This window comes from Pogonomyrmex barbatus, unplaced genomic scaffold (genome assembly GCF_055798465.1).
Source record: "Pogonomyrmex barbatus isolate J1 unplaced genomic scaffold, ASM5579846v1 scaffold10, whole genome shotgun sequence".
Classification (NCBI taxonomy): domain Eukaryota; kingdom Metazoa; phylum Arthropoda; class Insecta; order Hymenoptera; family Formicidae; genus Pogonomyrmex; species Pogonomyrmex barbatus.
Window position 1 is genome coordinate 6,647,511 of NW_028297099.1, and position 20,559 is coordinate 6,668,069.

The 20,559-nt window shown below is 29.1% G+C and overlaps 3 protein-coding genes and 1 pseudogene across 6 annotated transcripts; 3 read left to right on the forward strand and 1 right to left on the reverse strand.

Annotated features, from left to right (window-relative positions):
* The first annotated feature begins 337 nt into the window (after positions 1-337).
* Positions 338-3,256, forward strand: LOC105429690 (cytochrome P450 9e2-like). 2 transcript variants are annotated; one of them, XM_011642826.3, is made up of 3 exons: positions 338-733; positions 845-2,074; positions 2,371-3,256. In XM_011642826.3, the coding sequence occupies exons 1-3, from the start codon at positions 520-522 to the stop codon at positions 2,376-2,378; spliced, it is 1,452 nt and encodes a 483-aa protein (XP_011641128.2). In that variant the 5' UTR covers positions 338-519; the 3' UTR covers positions 2,379-3,256. The 2 variants fall into 2 exon arrangements, with proteins under 2 accessions (XP_011641128.2, XP_011641127.2); XM_011642825.3 differs by having other exon boundaries at positions 338-2,074.
* Positions 3,257-5,177: 1,921 nt separating this feature from the next.
* On the forward strand, positions 5,178-10,897 carry LOC105429691 (cytochrome P450 9e2 pseudogene; annotated as a pseudogene). Its single transcript, XR_016137935.1, has 2 exons — positions 5,178-8,000; positions 8,321-10,897. The product of XR_016137935.1 is annotated as a cytochrome P450 9e2 pseudogene (transcript).
* A 1,251-nt stretch (positions 10,898-12,148) lies between these two features.
* On the forward strand, positions 12,149-14,606 carry Trf (TATA-box binding protein-related factor). The gene is made up of 5 exons (XM_011642828.3): positions 12,149-12,482; positions 12,545-12,651; positions 13,269-13,512; positions 13,589-13,787; positions 13,885-14,606. Exons 1-5 carry the CDS (start codon positions 12,384-12,386, stop codon positions 13,959-13,961), a joined length of 726 nt encoding a protein of 241 aa, XP_011641130.1. The 5' UTR covers positions 12,149-12,383; the 3' UTR covers positions 13,962-14,606.
* A 7-nt stretch (positions 14,607-14,613) lies between these two features.
* Positions 14,614-18,052, reverse strand: 7B2 (Secretogranin_V domain-containing protein 7B2). 2 transcript variants are annotated; one of them, XM_011642830.2, is made up of 5 exons: positions 17,780-17,939; positions 16,972-17,058; positions 16,129-16,492; positions 15,705-15,892; positions 14,614-15,513 (listed from the first exon to the last, which is right to left on the reverse strand). In XM_011642830.2, exons 2-5 carry the CDS (start codon positions 17,056-17,058, stop codon positions 15,442-15,444), a joined length of 711 nt encoding a protein of 236 aa, XP_011641132.2. In that variant the 5' UTR covers positions 17,780-17,939; the 3' UTR covers positions 14,614-15,441. The 2 variants fall into 2 exon arrangements, with proteins under 2 accessions (XP_011641132.2, XP_088926845.1); XM_089070719.1 differs by lacking the exon at positions 16,972-17,058 and having other exon boundaries at positions 17,780-18,052.
* Between the last annotated feature and the right edge of the window lie 2,507 nt (positions 18,053-20,559).

Sequence of the window (20,559 nt, forward strand, 5' to 3'; positions counted from 1 at the left end):
AGGTTCGATTCCTGGTTTCGTGGTCGGACCCCGCCGTGACGCACACTCTCCCTTCTTATTAGGTTATTTGTATAAAATCTTTCATACCTGGAATAAAGAGATAAATATTGTTTATCGTAACACGAAGATTAGTTATCGTATCTCAATATGTGATACATCAATTTTGTTCGTAGACATTTTAATAATATAATAACATAATTCTCTACATTATACATGTTTCCTCACATTAACATTAAAAGAAGTGTTTACGGAGCTTAATCAAATTAAAGAACATCCACTGTTAATTCTACTTTCTGTGTAAGCGATGACGAATCGGAGTATATATAGTGCAGCAGATAAACTGCGCCACAGCATCAACAGTCAACCGCCAGCTTTCAACGTGTAACGATGTATCTTGATATCGTTACTAGTGACACGATAAATATAGTCAAACTAATTGCCAAAGATACAAAAGTTTATTTTACTTTCAACAAAATTATATCGTGCATATTAATAAAGTAAAATAATAGTGATATCAATATGATATACATAATTGTTTTGTCGGTGACAGCAGGTGTTCTAGGTTTTTATTATTATTTCTTCAAAGATTTGAATTATTTTAAAAAACATGGCATACTGCATAAGCCACCCCTTCCTGTACTGGGAAATATGGGATCGGCATGCCTTCGTCTCAAACCGATAGTCGAGTTCGTTAAAGATTTTTACAATCTATATCCTGAAGCGAAATACATCGGTATATATGATATTCCGACTATTCCAGTTATAGCAGTGCGCGATCCCGAGCTTATTAAATCCATTATGTTAAAACACTTTGATATGTTTCCGGATCATCGAAACTTTATAGATGAAACGCAAGACCCATTATTTGGTAAAAATCTTTTCTCTATTCGCGGAGAGAGATGGCGGCAAGTACGATCTTTATTGAGTCCAGCTTTCACGTCTAGCAAAATGAAAAATATGTTTAAGTTAATGTCAGAGTACAGTGCCGATTTCAGTACTTTCCTGGCGCAATTGCCACCAGAGCAGAGGATGATGCAAATGAAAGATATCTTTACTAAGTATACCAACGACGTGATCGCTACTTGTGTTTTTGGAATTAGCATTAATTCCATGAAAAATCCAAAGAATGAATTCTACGTATACGGCAAAGAAGCGACCACATTGAGTTCTGTAACCTTCCTAAAATTCTACATATTTAGAAATTTGCCATTGCTGGCACGATTAATAAATTTGAAATTCGTCCGTCAGAAAATAGCAGACTTCTTCCGAGATCTTGTGGAAACCACTATAAAAATTAGGGATGAAAATGGTATTGTTCGACCTGATATGTTGCAGTTGATGATGGAAAATAGAAGTAAAGAGGATAAGGTACAGCTGACTATCGAAGATATGGTAGCACAAGCGTTTGTCTTTTTCTTTAATGGCTTCGAAAGTACTTCAACGTTAATGTGTTTCGCTGCTCATGAAATCGCTGTAAACCAGGATATACAAAAGAAACTTCAAAATCAAATCGATCAGATCTTGAAGGAGAATAATGGACAAGTACTTTACGAAGCTGTTAATGCCATGGAATATTTAGATGCTGTGATCTACGAAACTCTCCGAATGTATCCAATTGTTGCGGTAATAGACAGATCATGCGCAAAAGATTTCGAGTTACCGCCAGCATTACCAGGAAAAAAATCTTTTACTATAAAAAAAGGACGCGGGATATGGATACCAGCTTATGCACTTCATCATGATGCTAAATATTTTGAAGAGCCGGAAAAGTTTGATCCCGAGCGGTTTCTCGGTGAGAAAAGAAAACATATTTTCAACTGCGGAGCGTATCTTCCTTTTGGCCTTGGTCCCAGAATGTGCATAGGTAACAGATTTGCATTGTTGGAAACAAAGGTTTTACTTTTTCATCTATTAGCCCGTTGCGATTTGAAAATCTGTGAAAAAACACCGATACCGCTCAAGCTTGCTAAAGGCTTTAACATGAAGCCTGAAGGTGGTTTCTGGCTGAATGTGGAACCGAGAAAAAATACAGATTATATCCTTGCAGCTAATTTAAACAATGGAACACTTAGATGTAAGAAGGTTGATTTGATATAATTCATTTTTTATTTCTTCTTGACAAATGAATAGTACAAATTATGTTATTATTTCTATATATTATTTTAAGACATTAATAGAAAAAGAATAATTTTACATCAACAAAGTTGATAAAATTTAAAAATTTGTTACAATAATAACAATTTAAAATTAAAATTATATAGTTAAGTATGTTCTTAGTATAATACAAGAAGATAATCTTTATAAAAATCGGAGATCTTAAATATAATTATATTATTGTTTTTATAGAGTTTAATATTATTTAAATTTCAGATAAGTGAGAAAACAATAAAATCAGAATGAAACAGGTTTTTATATTACTGCAAGTTTAACAACTAAGAATATCATTGCATCAATAATATGTTGTCGAATGATATCATTTTATCTCTTATATCTTTCCAAAAAAACAGCAAAAGGGAAGAGCATCACAAAGATTGACAGATTAAATTTTATTTCTTTTTTTGTACCGTTCTGTTCACTTCGAAATATAGATTTTTTTTTTTATATTGATAGTACAATTATTATTAAGCATAATAATCTTATGTTATAATTTTTGAGAGTGATCATTTGATATTTTTGTAAAAAATGTTTTCATAACTATTACGTTGAATGAAGATTTATGGAATAAAGATTCAAGAGCTTTTAAAAAATTATTAAAACAAGTAACTTAAATTACGTAACTATAAATTAAAAAATAAGATCTAGAAAATAAGGACTAGAAAATAAAATAAATTATAAGCATAAAAAGCATTACAAAAATGATATGACATTAGAAAAAATTGTATAAGGATTAATCACTAGACGTTATTTCAATATAGAATATTATTTTCATTAATATATGTGTATAAAATATATGTACATAAAATATACACTTTTGAATTACTTCTGAATGCTCTTTGCTTATATGCTATTTGGTTTTGATCGGATCGACATCTAAAAATAACTTGACACATTACGTCATACTGCGCAACAGAGCACTATATTATACAGAAGCACATCTTATACAGAAGGATAAATGTTATTTGTGATAACAAGATTAATTGTCTTACGACAAGTAATGTATCAAATCTGTTCATAAATATTTTATAATATTCCATAATTATTAATATCTTTCGAATGTAATATGTATATTTAATATAATAAAATTTAATATAATAAATATTATTTTTCTCTATTCTAATATCTAAATAATACTGTGTTTATGCACATGTTCTTTTATTCTTATTTAATTTAATCACAGTTATGACATTTATAATCATTTACTGGTGATAGCATTATCTCTGGTGATAGCATTATCTCTGCAGCTGATTTAAGCAATGGAATACGTTTAATGCAAGAAAATTTAATTTTTCTTGTTCATTTTTGACTTTACTTTTTAATGAATTGATAATACAAGTTATTTCTTCAGTATATTTCTTTAAGACATTGATAAGAGACTAATAAGAAAAAAATAATTTCGTATTCGCAAAATTGCTGAAACTTAAGAATATGTCGTACTTAATCGTACAGTTTAAAATCATAATTTTATAAAAATTATAAATCTTAGAAATTTTAAACACATACATGTATATATATATATATATATATACACACGTGTGTGTGTGTGTGTGTGTGTGTGTGTGTGTGTGTGTGTGTGTGTGTGTGTGTGTGTGTGTGTGTAAAAGATTTCCAAATTTTCAAAATTATTTTACTTACATTTTATATATATATATATATATATATATATATATATATATATATATGATTTAGTTTTTATATAATATTTAATGTTATTTCAATTTTAAGTAAGAAAACAACAACAAAATAATGAAGAAAAATATTTCCTTATAAATTAAAGCAAAGAAATATTTATATTACATGTATAAAAAATATTTTTATAATTATTATATTGAATAAAGTTCTATGAAATAAAGATTAAAGCGTTTTGAAAAAAAAACAGCTAAAACAAATACTTACATACCTACAAATTAGAAAATAAAATCTTGTTATATATACAAAAAATATTACATAAAAAAAGAGATGTTACAATAGAGAAAGTTGTAAGGATTAATTAACTACTAAACATTGTCTCAACATAGATCATTATTTTAATGATTTAAAATAATTAATGTATATACGTAACATAATATCACTCTGTGTATGTGTGTGTGTGTGTGTGTGTGTGTGTGTGTGTGTGTGTGTGTGTGTGTGTGTGTAAAATATACATTTTTTAATCTTCGTGTTTTATACTGTTTGGCTACGCTTGTTTCATCGAATCGATACCTAAAACTTGACTCATTTATATCATTCTGAACAACAGCTCTTTCACATCGCATCTAGAAAAAGAAATATTATTCGCCATAACACTAAATTTAATTGTCAAACCTTGATGTGTATCGATTCTGTTTATAAATATTTTATCATTCTATTCTAATATATCTGAATAACTACTGTTTATACATTACATTATTTTATGAGCAGCAGTTTTATTCGTAAATCAGTAATAAATCACAGTTATCAGTATGTTTAAAATCATTTATCAATGATAAAGTTCTTTTAATTTTCGTTATCACCTCTTTAGATTTGAGTGGAGAAAACATATTCTAAATTGTAAAACATATTTTTCCTTCTGATATGATTTATGATGATTGATATGATTTATTTAAAAAAACGGATTGACAAGAAGAAGAATATGAAATAGAAACCGGAAAGTTAATTATAAAATAATTATCAAATTTCAGTTTTTAATAAACACGAAAAATAAAAACACGAAAAAGTTATTAATAGACATATTTGTTTAAAAAATATCGGAATAATAATAAAATAGTAAATTAATATTATATTATTGTCTAATTGTTCAAAATTTTAACAATTCTGCGTATGTATTTTAGTAAAACCGCTGACCTTTAATAACTTTTTGCACAGAAAATGTTTTAAAGGCGTAAGAAATTGATATTTTTATCATTTTTAATTTTAATTACTTTTGTTGGGCTAATACTTTGATTTATTACAACAGAGATGAATTTTATCTCTAGGAAATTTGTGTAATTAAAATAATTGATATATTTATTTAGTAAATTTATTTAGTAAATTTATTTAGTAAATAAATTTACTAAATAAATATATCAATTATTTTAATTACACAAATTTCCTAGAGATAAAATTCATCTCTGTTGTAATAAATCAAAGTATTAGCCCAACAAAAGTAATTAAAATTAAAAATGATAAAAATATCAATTTCTTACGCCTTTAAAACATTTTCTGTGCAAAAAGTTATTAAAGGTCAGCGGTTTTACTAAAATACATACGCAGAATTGTTAAAATTTTGAACAATTAGACAATAATATAATATTAATTTACTATTTTATTATTATTCCGATATTTTTTAAACAAATATGTCTATTAATAACTTTTTCGTGTTTTTATTTTTCGTGTTTATTAAAAACTGAAATTTGATAATTATTTTCGCGTGAATGTCTGCAAATATGATGTACAACAGTAATAAAAAAATACATTAATATAAATCGAGTATGTGTTAATAAATAAATAAAGTTATAGCCAATTTCTTAGGAAATCAGGATCTTGATTGCTCAATTTTTATATATGAAATAAATTTCAAATAATTTTTTATCACTAACCACGTGTCGCTATTTATATTAATACTTGAATAACTAATACTTGAAATATTGTGTATTTATAATTATTATTATTATAATATATAATTATTATAATATATATTTATAATTATTGAATAATAAATTATTAAATTCATGATTACTTATGAACAAATGCTCTATTAATAAATATGCATATTCAAACTACGATAATATCATATATATTGAGAAAAAAGTGAAAAACGGTTCTTTTAACGATTATATATGGGAATATTATATTTAACAGTAATATAGGGAAAAAAGTGAAAATCTTTACTTTTAACAATTATACATCATTTTTATAAATAAATAATTAAGCACAGATAGTAAATCTATGCAATATAAATGCAATTTTCAATAAAATTAAATAAATATGAACACTTATGAATATTTATATTAATCAATATTCAATATTATATATCAATAAATATCTCTACTTAGATAAACTAATCAGACAAATCTGAAAGTATAATAGGGGGCTTATTCTAGAACATCAACAGTCAATTATCAGTTATTACAGTGCTACTGTTATGTGACATCGTACCTTTATACAATAAGTAAAACTTTTCAAGCTAATTGCCAAAAAATGCAAAAATTGATTTTACATTCCACAAAATTATGGTACATATAATGGTACATTTTGGTTAAAGGGAATAACAGTGATATTAACATGAACATATACATATACATAATTGCTTCATTGATGCTAGCGGCTATTCTAGGCTTTTATTATTATTTCTTTAAAGATCTGAATTACTTTAAAAAACATGGCATATTATATAAACTACCTCTTCCTATACTGGGAAATATGGGACCAGCAATTTTTTGTCTCAAATCGACAGCCGAACTCGTTAAGGAGTTTTACAATCTGCATTCTAAAGCAAAATACATCGGGATATTTGATATTTGGACTACTCCAGTTATAATGGTGCGTGACCCCGAGCTTATTAAATCCATTATGATAAAACAATTTGATACGTTTCCGAATCGTCTAAACCCCATAGACAAGATGCAAGATCCATTATTTAGTAAAAATATTTTCTCTTCTCGTGGAGAGAGATGGCGACAATTACGCTCTTTAGTGACTTCAGCCCTCACGCCTAGCAAAATGAAAAGTATATTTAAGTTAATGTCGGAATATGGTGCCGATTTCTGCACTTTCTTGGCGCAATTACCACCAGAACAAAGGATGATGCAAATGAAAGACGTTATATATTATTAGTAGGTATACGAACGATGTGATTGCTGCTTTTGCTCTTGGAATCAATATTGATTCCAGGAAAAATTCTAAGAACGAATTCTATGTATATGGCAAAGAGGCGGCTGCTTACAATGATGTGGTCTTCATAAAATTTTGGATATTTAGTTTTTTACCTTGGCTGGCGCGACTAATAAATTTGAGATTGATACATAAGAAAATAGCAGACACCTTCCGAGATATTGTGGAAAACATCATAAGAGCTAGGGACGAGAATGGTATTGTCCGGCCTGATGTGTTGCAATTGCTAATGGAAAACAGAAGTAAGGACAACGGCAAAGTAAAGCTAACTATCGAAGATATCGTATCGCTGGCGTTTTTCTTTTTTGTTGGTGGCTTTGATGCCAATTCAACGTTAATATGTTTCGCCGCTCATGAAATCGCTGCAAATCAAGATATACAAAAAAAACTCCAAAATGAAATCGATCAAACTTTGAAAGAAAACAATGGACAAGTACATTACGAAACTATTAACGCCATGGAATATTTAGATGCAGTGATCTGCGAAGCTCTTCGAATGTATCCGGCTCTTGCGGCAATAGACAGAGTTTGCGTAAAAGATTTCGAATTACCATCAGCATTATCAGGAAAGAAACCTTTTACTATAAAAAAAGGATGCGGCGTATGGATACCAGTTTATGGACTCCACTATGATGCTATGTATTTCGAAGAGCCGGAAAAGTTTGATCCCGAACGGTTTCTTGGTGAGAAGAAAAAAAATATTCTGAACTGCGGAGCTTACCTTCCTTTTGGTCTTGGCTCCAGGATGTGTATAGGTAACAGATTCGCATTGCTTGAGACGAAGATTTTACTTTTTCATTTGTTATCCCGTTGCAACTTGAAAATCTGCGAAAAAACATCGATACCGATCAAATTCGTTAAAGGTGGCTTGAGTATAAAGCCCGAAGGTGGTTTATGGTTGAATGTGGAACCAAGAAAAAATAATAACTAACTAAAATAATAAACATATCACTCTTCTATTGCGTCAGTTTAATCAACTGAATATGTTAGAGGTATGAAAATTATTTTAACAGGCATTTTATTATTTTTTGATTAAATTTATTAGTGGTAGTTATTTCTATATATTTGAATATTTTTCATTGTATTATTAATTAAGACATTATTAAGAAAGAAATAATTTTGTAGAGCCAAAATTACTGAAATTTAAGTATATGTGATATTTAGTCATACATTTTCAAATCGAAATTTTCTTGTGTAAGTCGTTAATACTTTAAAAGAAAATAATTATAAAAATCGACAATCTGTCTATAATATGACTATATGATTTCAATATGATTTCGGTTTTTATATATTTAATATCATTTAATTTCAGATAAGAAAGAGAGAGAGAGAGAGAGAGAGAGAGAGAGAGAGAGAGAGAGAGAGAGAAGGAAACAACGAAATTATAATGAAGCCGCACATTTTGTTATGAATTTCGGGCAAGGAAATGTTTATGTTGCTACAAATTGAAGAACTGCGGATATTTAATTGATATCAAGATATTAAAATTACTACAAAATTGCTATGTTGTAAGGCCGCTAAAAATAGTGGCACGTGATTGATAATAAAAAATTTTAATTTTGTGATGATGTAAATGATATTAACAGAATAAAGCTGTATACTCGTTTACGAAGTATTTTAATAATAAATAATTTTTACAGCATTTGTTCAAAACCAATCGTGAATTTAATAATTTATTATTTAAATATTTATAAAAGCTACTTATAAACGCCAGCACAGTATATATAAATATTTATATTGATATCTGAATATCAAAATATTGTGCAGGCATTTATATATTTATAATTATTGAATAATAAATTATTAAATTAATGACTACTTATAAACAAATGCTCTATTAATAAATATGCATATTCAAACTACGATAATATCATATATATTGAGAAAAAAGTGAAAATCTTTTCTTTTAACAAATATATATCATCTCTATAAATAATTAAGAACAAAGTAACACTACTCTGAAATATAAATGCAATTTTCAATAAAATTAAACAAATATGAACAAGATATATTTGTCTAAAAATATTTCTACTTAGATAAATTAATCGGACGAATCGGATAGTATAAGGTGCTCATTTTAGGACATCAACAGTCAATTATCAGTTACTACAGCGCTACTATTACGTGACATCGTACCTTTATACAATAAGTAAAACTTTTCAAGTTAATTGCCAAAAAGTGCAAAAGTTGGTTTTACGTTCCACAAAATTATATGATACATCTTGGTTAAAGGGAATAACAGTGATATTAACATGATATACATAATTGCTTCATTGATGCTAGCGGCTACTCTAGGCCTTTATTATTATTTCTTCAAAGATTTGAATTACTTTCATGTTAAAAAACATGACATACACATGCCACCTCTTCCTATACTGGGAAATATGAGACCAACAATTTTTCGTCTCAAGTCGACAACGGAATTACTCAAGGAGTTTTACAATCTGCATTCTAAAGCGAAATATGTCGGTGTATTTGATATTTCGACTACTCCTTTGATATTTCGACTAGTTATAATGGTGCACGATCCCGAGCTTAATGAGGCAAAAAATGTTTATGATACCACAAATTATAGATATCATTGCATCAGGAATATTTATATATATATATATATATATATATATATATATATATATAGTAAACTAAATGGAATTATTTTATCTCTTGTATCTTCCTAAGAAAATAATAAAAGAATAGTGCATGACAAGAATTGGCGAATTAAATTTTATCTTGTGTTGGTGTAGTGCTATTCACTTCAGAACGTAAATGTTATTCAAATATTTATGTAAATGTATAATATTTATATAAATATTTATATATATATATATATATATTTGAATAATAAATTATTCAATTCATGATTATTTAAAAATATTGATAAATGTATGATAAACAAATATACATACCAATGCTATTGTAATATCATGTATATCATCAGAAAATTAAAATTTTTTTTCATAGTTATTTTTACGAATAATCAAGGCCAAATGATATTAGTAATGACTACAGAAATGCAGTTTCAAATAAAAATAAGCAAATCATATATATATACATATATATATATATATATATATATATTTGCCTAAAAAATAATAATAAATTGAAATAATAATAAATTAATTAATATTTTATGAAGAGCAAAATTTAAGGTGCATGCCTATGCAAACTCCTATAAGATCGTTGATTTTTACAGTATTTCATTAGTGCTCATATGGAAATAAAATAGAAGATGATTTATGCGTCTAAATTTTGTGTCAGTTTTTTATCATTTTTAATTTTAGATAATTTTGTTCGGATAATATTTATACAGAATAAAAAAAGGACAGTTTTGATCTGTTACAATAAAGATCAGTTTCATCGCTAAAAAGATTATGTAATTAAATTATTGATAAATCATTGATATCGATTCAAGTAATTTTCCAATTTCTACTTCTTCTTCTTGTTAACGCTTTCTTCAAATATTATTAGCCTCGAAACTAATAATGTCATGTATTTGATAAGTATGCTGTCTCCGTTTCTGTTACAATCAAATAATTGCACGCAAGAATTCTAGAACGAAATAATTACATTAAATTTTACTGATTTAACTACAAGTTTGCCGAATTCAAATTTTTGGTATATAATTTTATATATATTTACTGTGAAATTTTCACACAATATAACCTTTTATATTTCATATAAATTTTTGATGAGAAGAGGAAAGACATTCTCAACTGATATCTACCTTCCTTTCGGTTGAACACATTAAGCATAAGAAAATTGATTTGCTTTATTTTATTTTTTATTATCTTCTAATTAAATTTATAAGACGATTATTTCAATATTTCAGACATATATTTCAATATTTTTCACTGATTTATTAACTAACACATTAATAAAAAAAAAACAATTTCATATTCGTAAAATTGCTAAAATTTAAAGATATGTGGTACTTAATCTTGCATTGTAAAATTTAAATTTCATAATTAAATATGTTCTTAGTGTATTAGAGAAAAATAATTTTTATGAAAATGTAAAATCTCTCTTAGATGTAGCTATATTTTATTTTTTATATATTTATTATTATTTAAATTTCAGATGAGAAGAAAACATTAAAATCATAATGAAGCAGGACATTCCTTTATATTTCCGTGAAGAAAATATTTGTGTTACTATAAGTCAAAACTGAGGATATCATTGTATTAAGGATATTTTGCCAAATGTTATTATTTCATCTCTTATACATTTTCTAGGATGATGATGGAAGATACTACCCAGTGAACAGAATATCTAAAATCGACGCATAAGGTAACTTCAAGATATTTTTCAGAATTCTTTATGAGATATCTTAAAGATGTTTCTTAAAGAATTCTTAAAGATATCTTAAAGTTGTCTTGTGTGTCTATTTTAAACATTCCGCTCATTGAGTATCTAGATTAACCTTGGCTTTTACGTTCAGTAAAAAAAAATGTTCAAGCTAATTTCGGATTGTGCTATCGACTTTAGTAAGTATTTGGCACAACTCAGAGAAAAGGGAAATAGAAATAAAAGTTTCCTTTTCGAGATATGCAAATGACGTAATTGCTTCTTGTGTTTCTATAATAAAATCTTTTTGTTTTTATGGATCTTTTTCTCTTTTTTCATGGAATTAGAAAATTTAATGTCAGTTTTTATTATCAAGTTTTTTGTCAAAATAATAAGACGATTTACCGATATAGAAATCAAATACACTTTTTACATACAGAAAATAATTTAGAGATGCGTGAACTTAGTGTCATCTTTTTAACTTTCTTTATTTTATATAATTTTGTCCATTAATACTTATATCATTTTGATATATCGATTTATCATTTAATTTTTCAGCTTCTACCTCATAATTTTCCTTTTGTCATGCGGTTCAAAATAGCTTCAAAATAGTTGGTCATGTGACATTTTCAATCGATAAATATGCTATCTCTTCTGTTACAGTCGATAACATGAATAACTGATACAAAGATCAAAAATTTCTTATATAAATGACAACTTTCATTCTAGAGATTTTAATTAAAATATAAGAGAAAAATCTTAAACTAAATATTTACCTTGAAAAAGCGCAACAATTAAGATCCTAAAGAAGTTATTTATAATAAGCTATAATTTCTGAAAAATTATATGTTATATATTAATTACCAACTTATCAATTGTCGATTTGTAGATTTATATTATCTAATATTGATAATATCGGAAAACTAAGGAGTATATTTATTTATCCTACTAACTTCCTGTTACCATTCACACTTGATCGTATCCATTTGCGTCTGCATGTCGATATATGAGGTTAGGCGAGCATGTGCCATTCCATGTGCATTTAACAGTTGATTGACTCCTTTTGATTTTAACGCCGGTGTCTTCCGAAGATGACGGAAATCGTACAGGAGGATAACGAGTTAAAGAGACTGCTCAATAATCCAGCGAAAAATGCGGGCGAAGATGGCTCCATGGCCCCACCGTTATCTGTAAGCTATTAAAATATGTCGGAGTCGATACGTTTCTGAAATAATGCATATCTCGTTTGCAGACCAACGTGCCGAGACCAAGCACGTCGCAAAATGTCAATCCGCAATCGACGATGATTCCGTTAACGCCGGCTAATAGCACGAAGGAAGTTATAGAACCTTGTTTACAGTGAGTAAATTTATTCCAGCACTTGTTTGCATTGTACATAATTAAACATTACATGTAACATTGTGTTAATATTATTATTTTTTTGTTCAACAGTGGAATTGTTACGCACGATGTATAACAGGAAATATAATTCAGACACTACTCGATCAAGATTTTTAGCAATTATATTAATTTTATTAAATTCAAGAAATATTTATATATATTTTATATGTAGTCTTTATTAACTAACTACATGTTATTATTTACAGTCTTTAAAATCTATAATGTTCAAAACTTATATTTTCCACTAATTTATAAGATAGAAAAATTAAGGGAACTAACTGGACTTGAACTCAAAACATTTTATTATTATCCATGACACTTAGTCTGCATGACCATAATGATTCCTCATTGATAATTTTATGTTTTTAATCTTCTAATACGTAATTAAATTCTATGATTTTTCTGTTCTTACTAATTTGATACAATTGATATGTATTCTATTATACTTATATTGTTGAATGAGTAATTATAATATTACTTAATGTAATATGTATCACGATGTTACTGAGCTATTCTTTTTATTTTGCTTATGCAGAAATGATATTTTTTTATTGAAGTCTATATTACTTTTGCAGAAACGTAGTTTCTACAGTTAACTTGCAGACAGAACTGAAGCTTATGTACATTAATGTAAGAACAAGGAATTCCGAATACAATCCGGCCAGGTTTACTGGGCTAATAATGAGGATACAGAATCCTAGAGCGACAGCACTGATCTTTCGTTCAGGCAAATTGGTTTGCACTGGTGCAAGAAGTGAAGAAGATTCGCTTTTGGCAGCGAAGAAATTCGCCAGGATAATCCAAAAACTCGGATTTCCTGTAAGCAACTCGGATCTCACATAAAGATAATTTCCGAATTTCTAATTTAACATATGTTGCTTACGTATTTCTATAGGTGAAGTTCTCCTGTTTTAAAATACAAAATATAGTCGCAACATGCGATTTGAAATTTCCAATTAAGCTTGAGAATTTGAATCACATGCATGGTCAGTTTTCTAGTTATGAACCGGAATTATATCCTGGTCTGACATACAGAATGGTTGTGCCTAGAGTTGTATTGTTAATATTTGTGAATGGTAAAATTGTACTAACAGGTACATTTGAACATAACATTTTTTAAATATTATAACGAGCAAATATTCTACATGGAAAATAATTACTGAATGCATTCATTTCTTTGATAATTTTTAGGGGCCAAAAATAGGACTGAACTACAAGATGCATTAAATAATATATATCCAATATTAAAAAGTTTTAGAAAGCAATAATATTCACAAAATAAATATGAAATAAAAATAACAAAATGTGTGAATATAATTAATTGTACAATACAAAAAACGTATATCAATATCGTTCAAGTATCGTACGCAAAAGAATTTTCTGCAATTAAGATCTTAAAAATCATCCGGCATTGCTGAGTCAATAATGAGAATGATGCGAATATTTTAAATATCTTTACAAATTGATATTGCTTTGACACTGATTGATATTATTTCATGTATACAAAATATTAGTCAATCTTAAACTCTTTACTGTGATAGAAAATTGTTTTATATATTTCCGTTTATTTCCGGACAATGCTAATTTAGATGACTGATAATTTTAGAAATGTAATACAAAACAATGAAAGGTTTATCTTGTATTTTTATATCTGTTTTCTAATAATTGCATAATTGAAGTATTATTATTTTACATATTTTATGATTTTTTATTAATGTGCTGTGCATATAATGTAATCTATTACGTAATTATGTTAAGCAATATTTTAATTGTGTACATAAATTTGTATATAGTAATTGTAGATATATATTTCTTCATATTTTTCACAAAATATTTGTAGAAAAAGAGCCTAATTTATAAGATAAGATTATATTTTACAATAATTAAAATTAAATAAGTACGATTAAAAATAATACACGCTTTTATTTATTGTTAAAGTATATATTTCGGAGATTTACATAACGAAAATAAATATATAAATATATAATACTGATATACTATATATTAAAATAAAATACAATTAACAAACAAAATTATATACGTAGTGTATACAATTTTTATAGTATTCTATATCAGAATTATTTTAAATGTACATCGACATCGACATCTAATAGATCCCTCTTTAATTTTATGAAAAATTTGAATATATATCTGGATATGTAAAGTTTAATGGAATGTTCAATCGATATCGAATACAGAGGGTATTCTATAAATATCGCGAAATACAGAATTTTGCAAATCTTACGGAATACTCCATGCATTTCTTTGGACTGAAAGAATATCAACGTGTAAAAAAAAGTGTTCTCTAAACTGAACGATCGCACAAATATAGACATCTCATAAAACGTACATGTATGCGATTACATGTATCTGACAAGTTTTCTATTAATGGTTCTATGAAAAAAGAAATTTTATATATATATATATATATATATATATATATATATATATATATGTGTGTATTTTAATATGCCCGCTGATAAACAGCCGTGGTCCATTTAAGAACTTTGTCCGTGCATCATCAGACTTGGAAACGTTACGTTTCTCAATGTTTGACGCTTTAACGCTGCGTAAATGCGTGAGTTTTGTTTATTATTCTTAGGCGGTGCCTAATTATGCATCTAATAATCGATATTTGAATAAAAGCCCTGTTTTTGGTTTTCATTTCGAACTTTAATCAGTAAAATTTGTATTATGCTTTGATGTTCGTTTCCCAAGTTTCCTCTCACGTTTGCTTCTGCGTGATCTTTAATCGATCACATGTGTGCCTTTCTTTGCAGCTATTGGCAATTTCTCTCCTTGAAAGAATGGATTTTCATCCTGAAAAGGGATTTTTATTAGTATAATTTTACTTTTATTTTTTTATATGGTTTAATTATTTTCAGGAAATAATCCTTGAAGAAAAGGAAAAGGTAGCTTCTTATAAAAAAAATATAAAAAAATCTTGTACAAAGTCAATAGTAAAGCTTGAAATGTCCAGAAATTTATGTGCAATGATGTGTTTTAGTTACCTGGAACTGTTCGACAATCTGATTAAGATCGGAATTCGAGATATGCATGTTCGACAAACTGTTGCTGCTTCCAGAATCGTTAGAGCATTCTAACATATGTTCCGTGTCGCACATGCAATCCTGCGCGCTTTGATAGTCGCGACTAAACGCCGCCGTATTTTCGAAATCGGTGAGACAATTGTTCTCGCCTGTAAAAGTACATTTTGATTCGTACGTCCACGAACGTGCTTTTCTTCCAAAAGTTAAAAGAGATACTTTTATAATTTGATAGAAGAGACATATCTTCAAGAGTAGTTTGATTAAAGTACAGTGTGAAGATAAGAAGAAAAATAATCGAAGCTTGAAGTAAGGTGAATTTTATGATTGAAAAATATAACAATTTTCTCCACCAGATTAATGCTAAGTGAATTTAATGTTAACTCACTCGTGTATCCAACTGGACAAGGATTCGGAGGAGTGCAATAAGCTGGTAAAGGATTTTCCGCCTTTTCGTCCTTGAGTCCTTTCAGGCCAGATTGAATCCTATGTCTGTTATAGCCCTTGTTGTTATTATTCTTATCATCGAACCGATGACTCCAGAGCGTGCTATGTTGCAGATATTCCTGATCTCGTATACTTGGATTCGGATTTAGCGTGTCCATGCTGTCGTAATCAGTCGGCAATTCCATGGGCAATTCCTTGGCTTTCTCCGGATATTCATCGCTTAAGTACGAATCGGCGTCATTCAAATTGTTTCCCAACTGATTGACCAATATTCGCAGAAAGTCGTCGCTCAATAAATCCTGTTCCTGGATACATTCGTATAGTGGATTACATGCTCTTTTTACGTCCTGTGGAAAACTGATGAATTAAAAAGAATAGACAGAAATTTATTTAGCGACGTTCCGAATCTTCGAAATTGACGATTGTCTTTGAGATCATTGAATTTTTTCTACACATTTAAATTACAAAAAAATTTTACATATAAATAATATATATATATTATAATTTAAAAAAATCTTTTTAAAATCTTAATTCTTTTAAATCTTTTTAAGATTTCTTTTAATAAATCTTTTTAAAATCTTAATTAAATTATTCGCACTTTTTAATTCGACATTAAGATATATCGCTAATTTAGAATTTAGGCCAATTTAGAATTTGAAAGTGAGAGTGAGAATTAAGAAATCCTTGATTTCAAAAATCAAATATTTTATCCCGCAGAAACAAATTCCTCTCGATTCATTTTAACTCATCTATTTTTTGCATATGCAGAGCTGCTTATGATTACCTTGAGTAAGGGCCAATAAGCGTTCGCCCGTGCAGTAACAGCGATTAAGAAGATAATGCAGTACAGCATGATGATCAATGCGTGCATCTACAGAATAATACAAAAGATTGTTTTTTTTTTTTTTTTTTCATAGATGCGATTTTATCATTTATTTTTTGACAGCAATGTTTCAACAAGCAAAATGTTAGCGGTACGCTAGCAATTTGTCAGCAGATTCGAGCAGAATATTGCGACACACTGGCATCAACTACATCTGCGTTAAGCTCATTATGCTGCCAGCGGAATTCGCCGACGTCATTTGACAACAGATGATCAGGAGAAACTAGAATCTGTTATTTCGTAATCATTTAAATGGAAATTTAACATTTAAATGACTAAGAAATGATAGGTTTGTATGATTTGTATGATTTCCATTAATTTATTATTTAATCAAGGTTAATCTGCCAACATATTTTGCTAGTAGATTCTATACACCTGCTGACATTTCGTCGACAATTTACAGCAAACACCTTGCAATATCTACTTTTAATAAACTTTTAATTAACTGTCAATTTTTATTTAATAATTCTCTAACAAATTTACTAACATATTTTATAAAACAAAAAAATTGAATTTAACACACGACACAATATATATATATATACCACTTTAATTATTATTACATATTGCTACAATATGACGTTTTCTAGTCTAAGTCAAGCGAGTTCTCGTCGCGATGGTTCTCATAGCTTGGATTTTCTCAGGACGCATTTCAATTATGCGATTTTAAGAAGCGATGGGATTCAATTGTCCGCGACAGGTAACTCACCGTAACCGGCACCGACGACGTGGACCGGATGTCCTCGAGGAGAGGTGCCGCACACCAGTTTTCGCCGCACACACGCTTTCCGTCGTCGTCGTCGTCATCGACGGCCGCGGTCGCCGTCGCGACGAGCGCCGTTCGCGGTCCCAGCGAGTACCAGAGTATTGATTTTACCTTTTTCCGTCGTTTTCCCCCTCGTTTACGATCCCGTCCCGACAATGTGCCCGTCGCCCACGAGCCCGATCCTCGTCGGCCAACCCACATTCGTAAAATCGAACCGCTGCCAAAGGTCACTCGACTGTCGTGGCCAATATGCGGCCGATATAGCCAAGAAAAGGAATCCTTTCGACGGACTCGGAATACCGATGAGCAAGACCGCCCGTGCTTTCGAGTGTATTGAAACGCGGTGTGTTCGAGCTCTGTTCTAAAAAGAGAGCGATCGAAAGAAAGGGAATTTAAGCACATAATCTTCAAATTTTAGAGAACTTCAACATATCCGAATGAATGATTCGATAATGTAATTGAAGATGTGTAGAGTGTATTAAAAATTTATTATAAACTTAACATATCTAAAAAATGTCTGATAAATAAGCTGATAAAGCACTCTTTCATTTAACATTAATAATTTAATTTAAGTTAAGATTAACATTTTCACAAATAAATAAATTTAAAGTCATTTTTTTATATATATGATAATTGTATTATTGACTATCCTTTTGCGAATAGCGGAGAGCGAAACAGTTTTTCTTGACGACTTGCACAATGATCTCTGTCACTTTTCTTAACGCAGAATTATCTTGTTACTTTAGTTAACTGTGTATCGGTTATTTGCTTATCTAAATTGCATTCATAAGCAACGGTTGCCTGTAAATGTGATTTGTGTGCAGGACACGTCGTTCGGATAACGATATTAAAGCCAGCTCGTATATCTCAAAGTCCTGTAAAGTATCTAAAGTATGAGGTCATTTTGTTCCACGAACACGCAAAGTTAACATCATAAAAATGTAATTTCTTCTTATAATGACATCCTCCAAGAAATGAATAATTTTATTTCCTCAACTATATTGCGCGCTTTCATCACACGTATTAATATATTATTGCTAAGTCGACAAATATTTCTTCCTTTTCATAGCTCTTCTTCTTTCCTTTTTTATAGCGTGTATAAAATGTGAATATTGAAATACAAATAGTTTCATGAAATTGCTGTATATAAAATTAATTTTAATTATTAAAACTCTATTTGATTTATTAAAATAACAAATTATATAAGATAGAAAATTTATATTTAGTTATCTAAAAATTTATATAAAAAAGAAAAATAAGTAAAATTGAAATATAAATAATAAGATCTGCAACCAATTTTTAAAAATTTCTGTATTTGCGGATTGCTCGTTTCTTCTCATAACGCAAAAGTAATATCTCTCGCAAAATTTTTATGCGCGAAATGCGCATAAAATTGAGGGAAATAAAAATTCCGAATTTGATAAAGGCTTGGTGAAGAAGCACAGTGGCGGTTGTTTGTCAAGCCGGCAGTTTCATTAAGCGTTACAGGAGGGTTAAGGTAGAAAGTGTAGTGGCGCACAGGGATGAAAGATCAAAAGATCTTCCCCCTTGTTATGGCCGCATATAAATCGTCCATTAGTTGTTGTCGCAATGCATTTCAGCAACTCAATTTGCAAAATCAAATTCCCATTTACCTTTGTCCCATCATGGTAAGATTATATTTATTATATTAATGAGTCACAACGTTTTTAAGTAGCTTTTTATAAGTCTGCTGTACAATGATATTTTTTAATATAATCAGCTGTAGAGAAATATTTTTATTTTTTTTATTTATTACAAGTGAATAAAAACTATTTCTACACTTGAAAACCTATAAAAATATAATTCTCTCTCTCTCTCTCTCTCTCTCTCTCTCTCTCTCTCTCTCTCTCTCTCTCTCTCTCTCTCTCTCTGTCTTAATTTTCATTTTATTTATTTACATCATTTCGAAAAAAGTCGTCTTTCTTTGTACAAAATTATATTCAAAAAATGAAACGCGTAAATACTTTTTCACTCGCGGTATGATCAGCATTCTTTAATTCTCATTCTTTATATATTTTCCTTCAATTTAATTAAAAGTAGGAGATCTTTTTCAATTCTCTCGGAAACTTTCAATCTTTTTATCATCAAATATTTCTTCAAGTTTGTATAACGCGATATTTATTAGCATTGGGATGAGTAAATATGCCACGACAATTTGTTCGACATGTCCCGAGGGAAGGAGTATCAGAACATTCTTGAGGCTCGTAGTGATTTTCCAGCGCAGCATCCAGCCGGCTTGTCTCGCAATCCCTCGCTCGAATAAAAGTCCTCGTGTCTTAGTCTCTTGGCTTCCGATACCGAAAATTCCTCCGCGTAAACTGGATTACATTCGCATTAAACAACGACCATTTGATATAAACCATTCACAGAATGCTCGTCCTTCGACAGATTAAGTTGCATTTATTTGCTTTTTTTTTTTACGCATGATATCCTACACGAACATCCTATACGTATCGTGAAATTGATAACGGAACCGGAAGTTGAATCACGCAACGACCAACTATGCTTATCGTTGGCACGATATTTCACGCGTAATGTATATACGGTCGATCAATGATGGAACCTCTAACTATATCACACATGTGATAGATACGCTTTGATGTTCCTTAAATACAGAGATATTCTGCGGTATTTAGATTTTACGCCGAATATATTCTGGCATTATTTTATTTACCGTGTCATAAGATAAAAATATTGCTTGC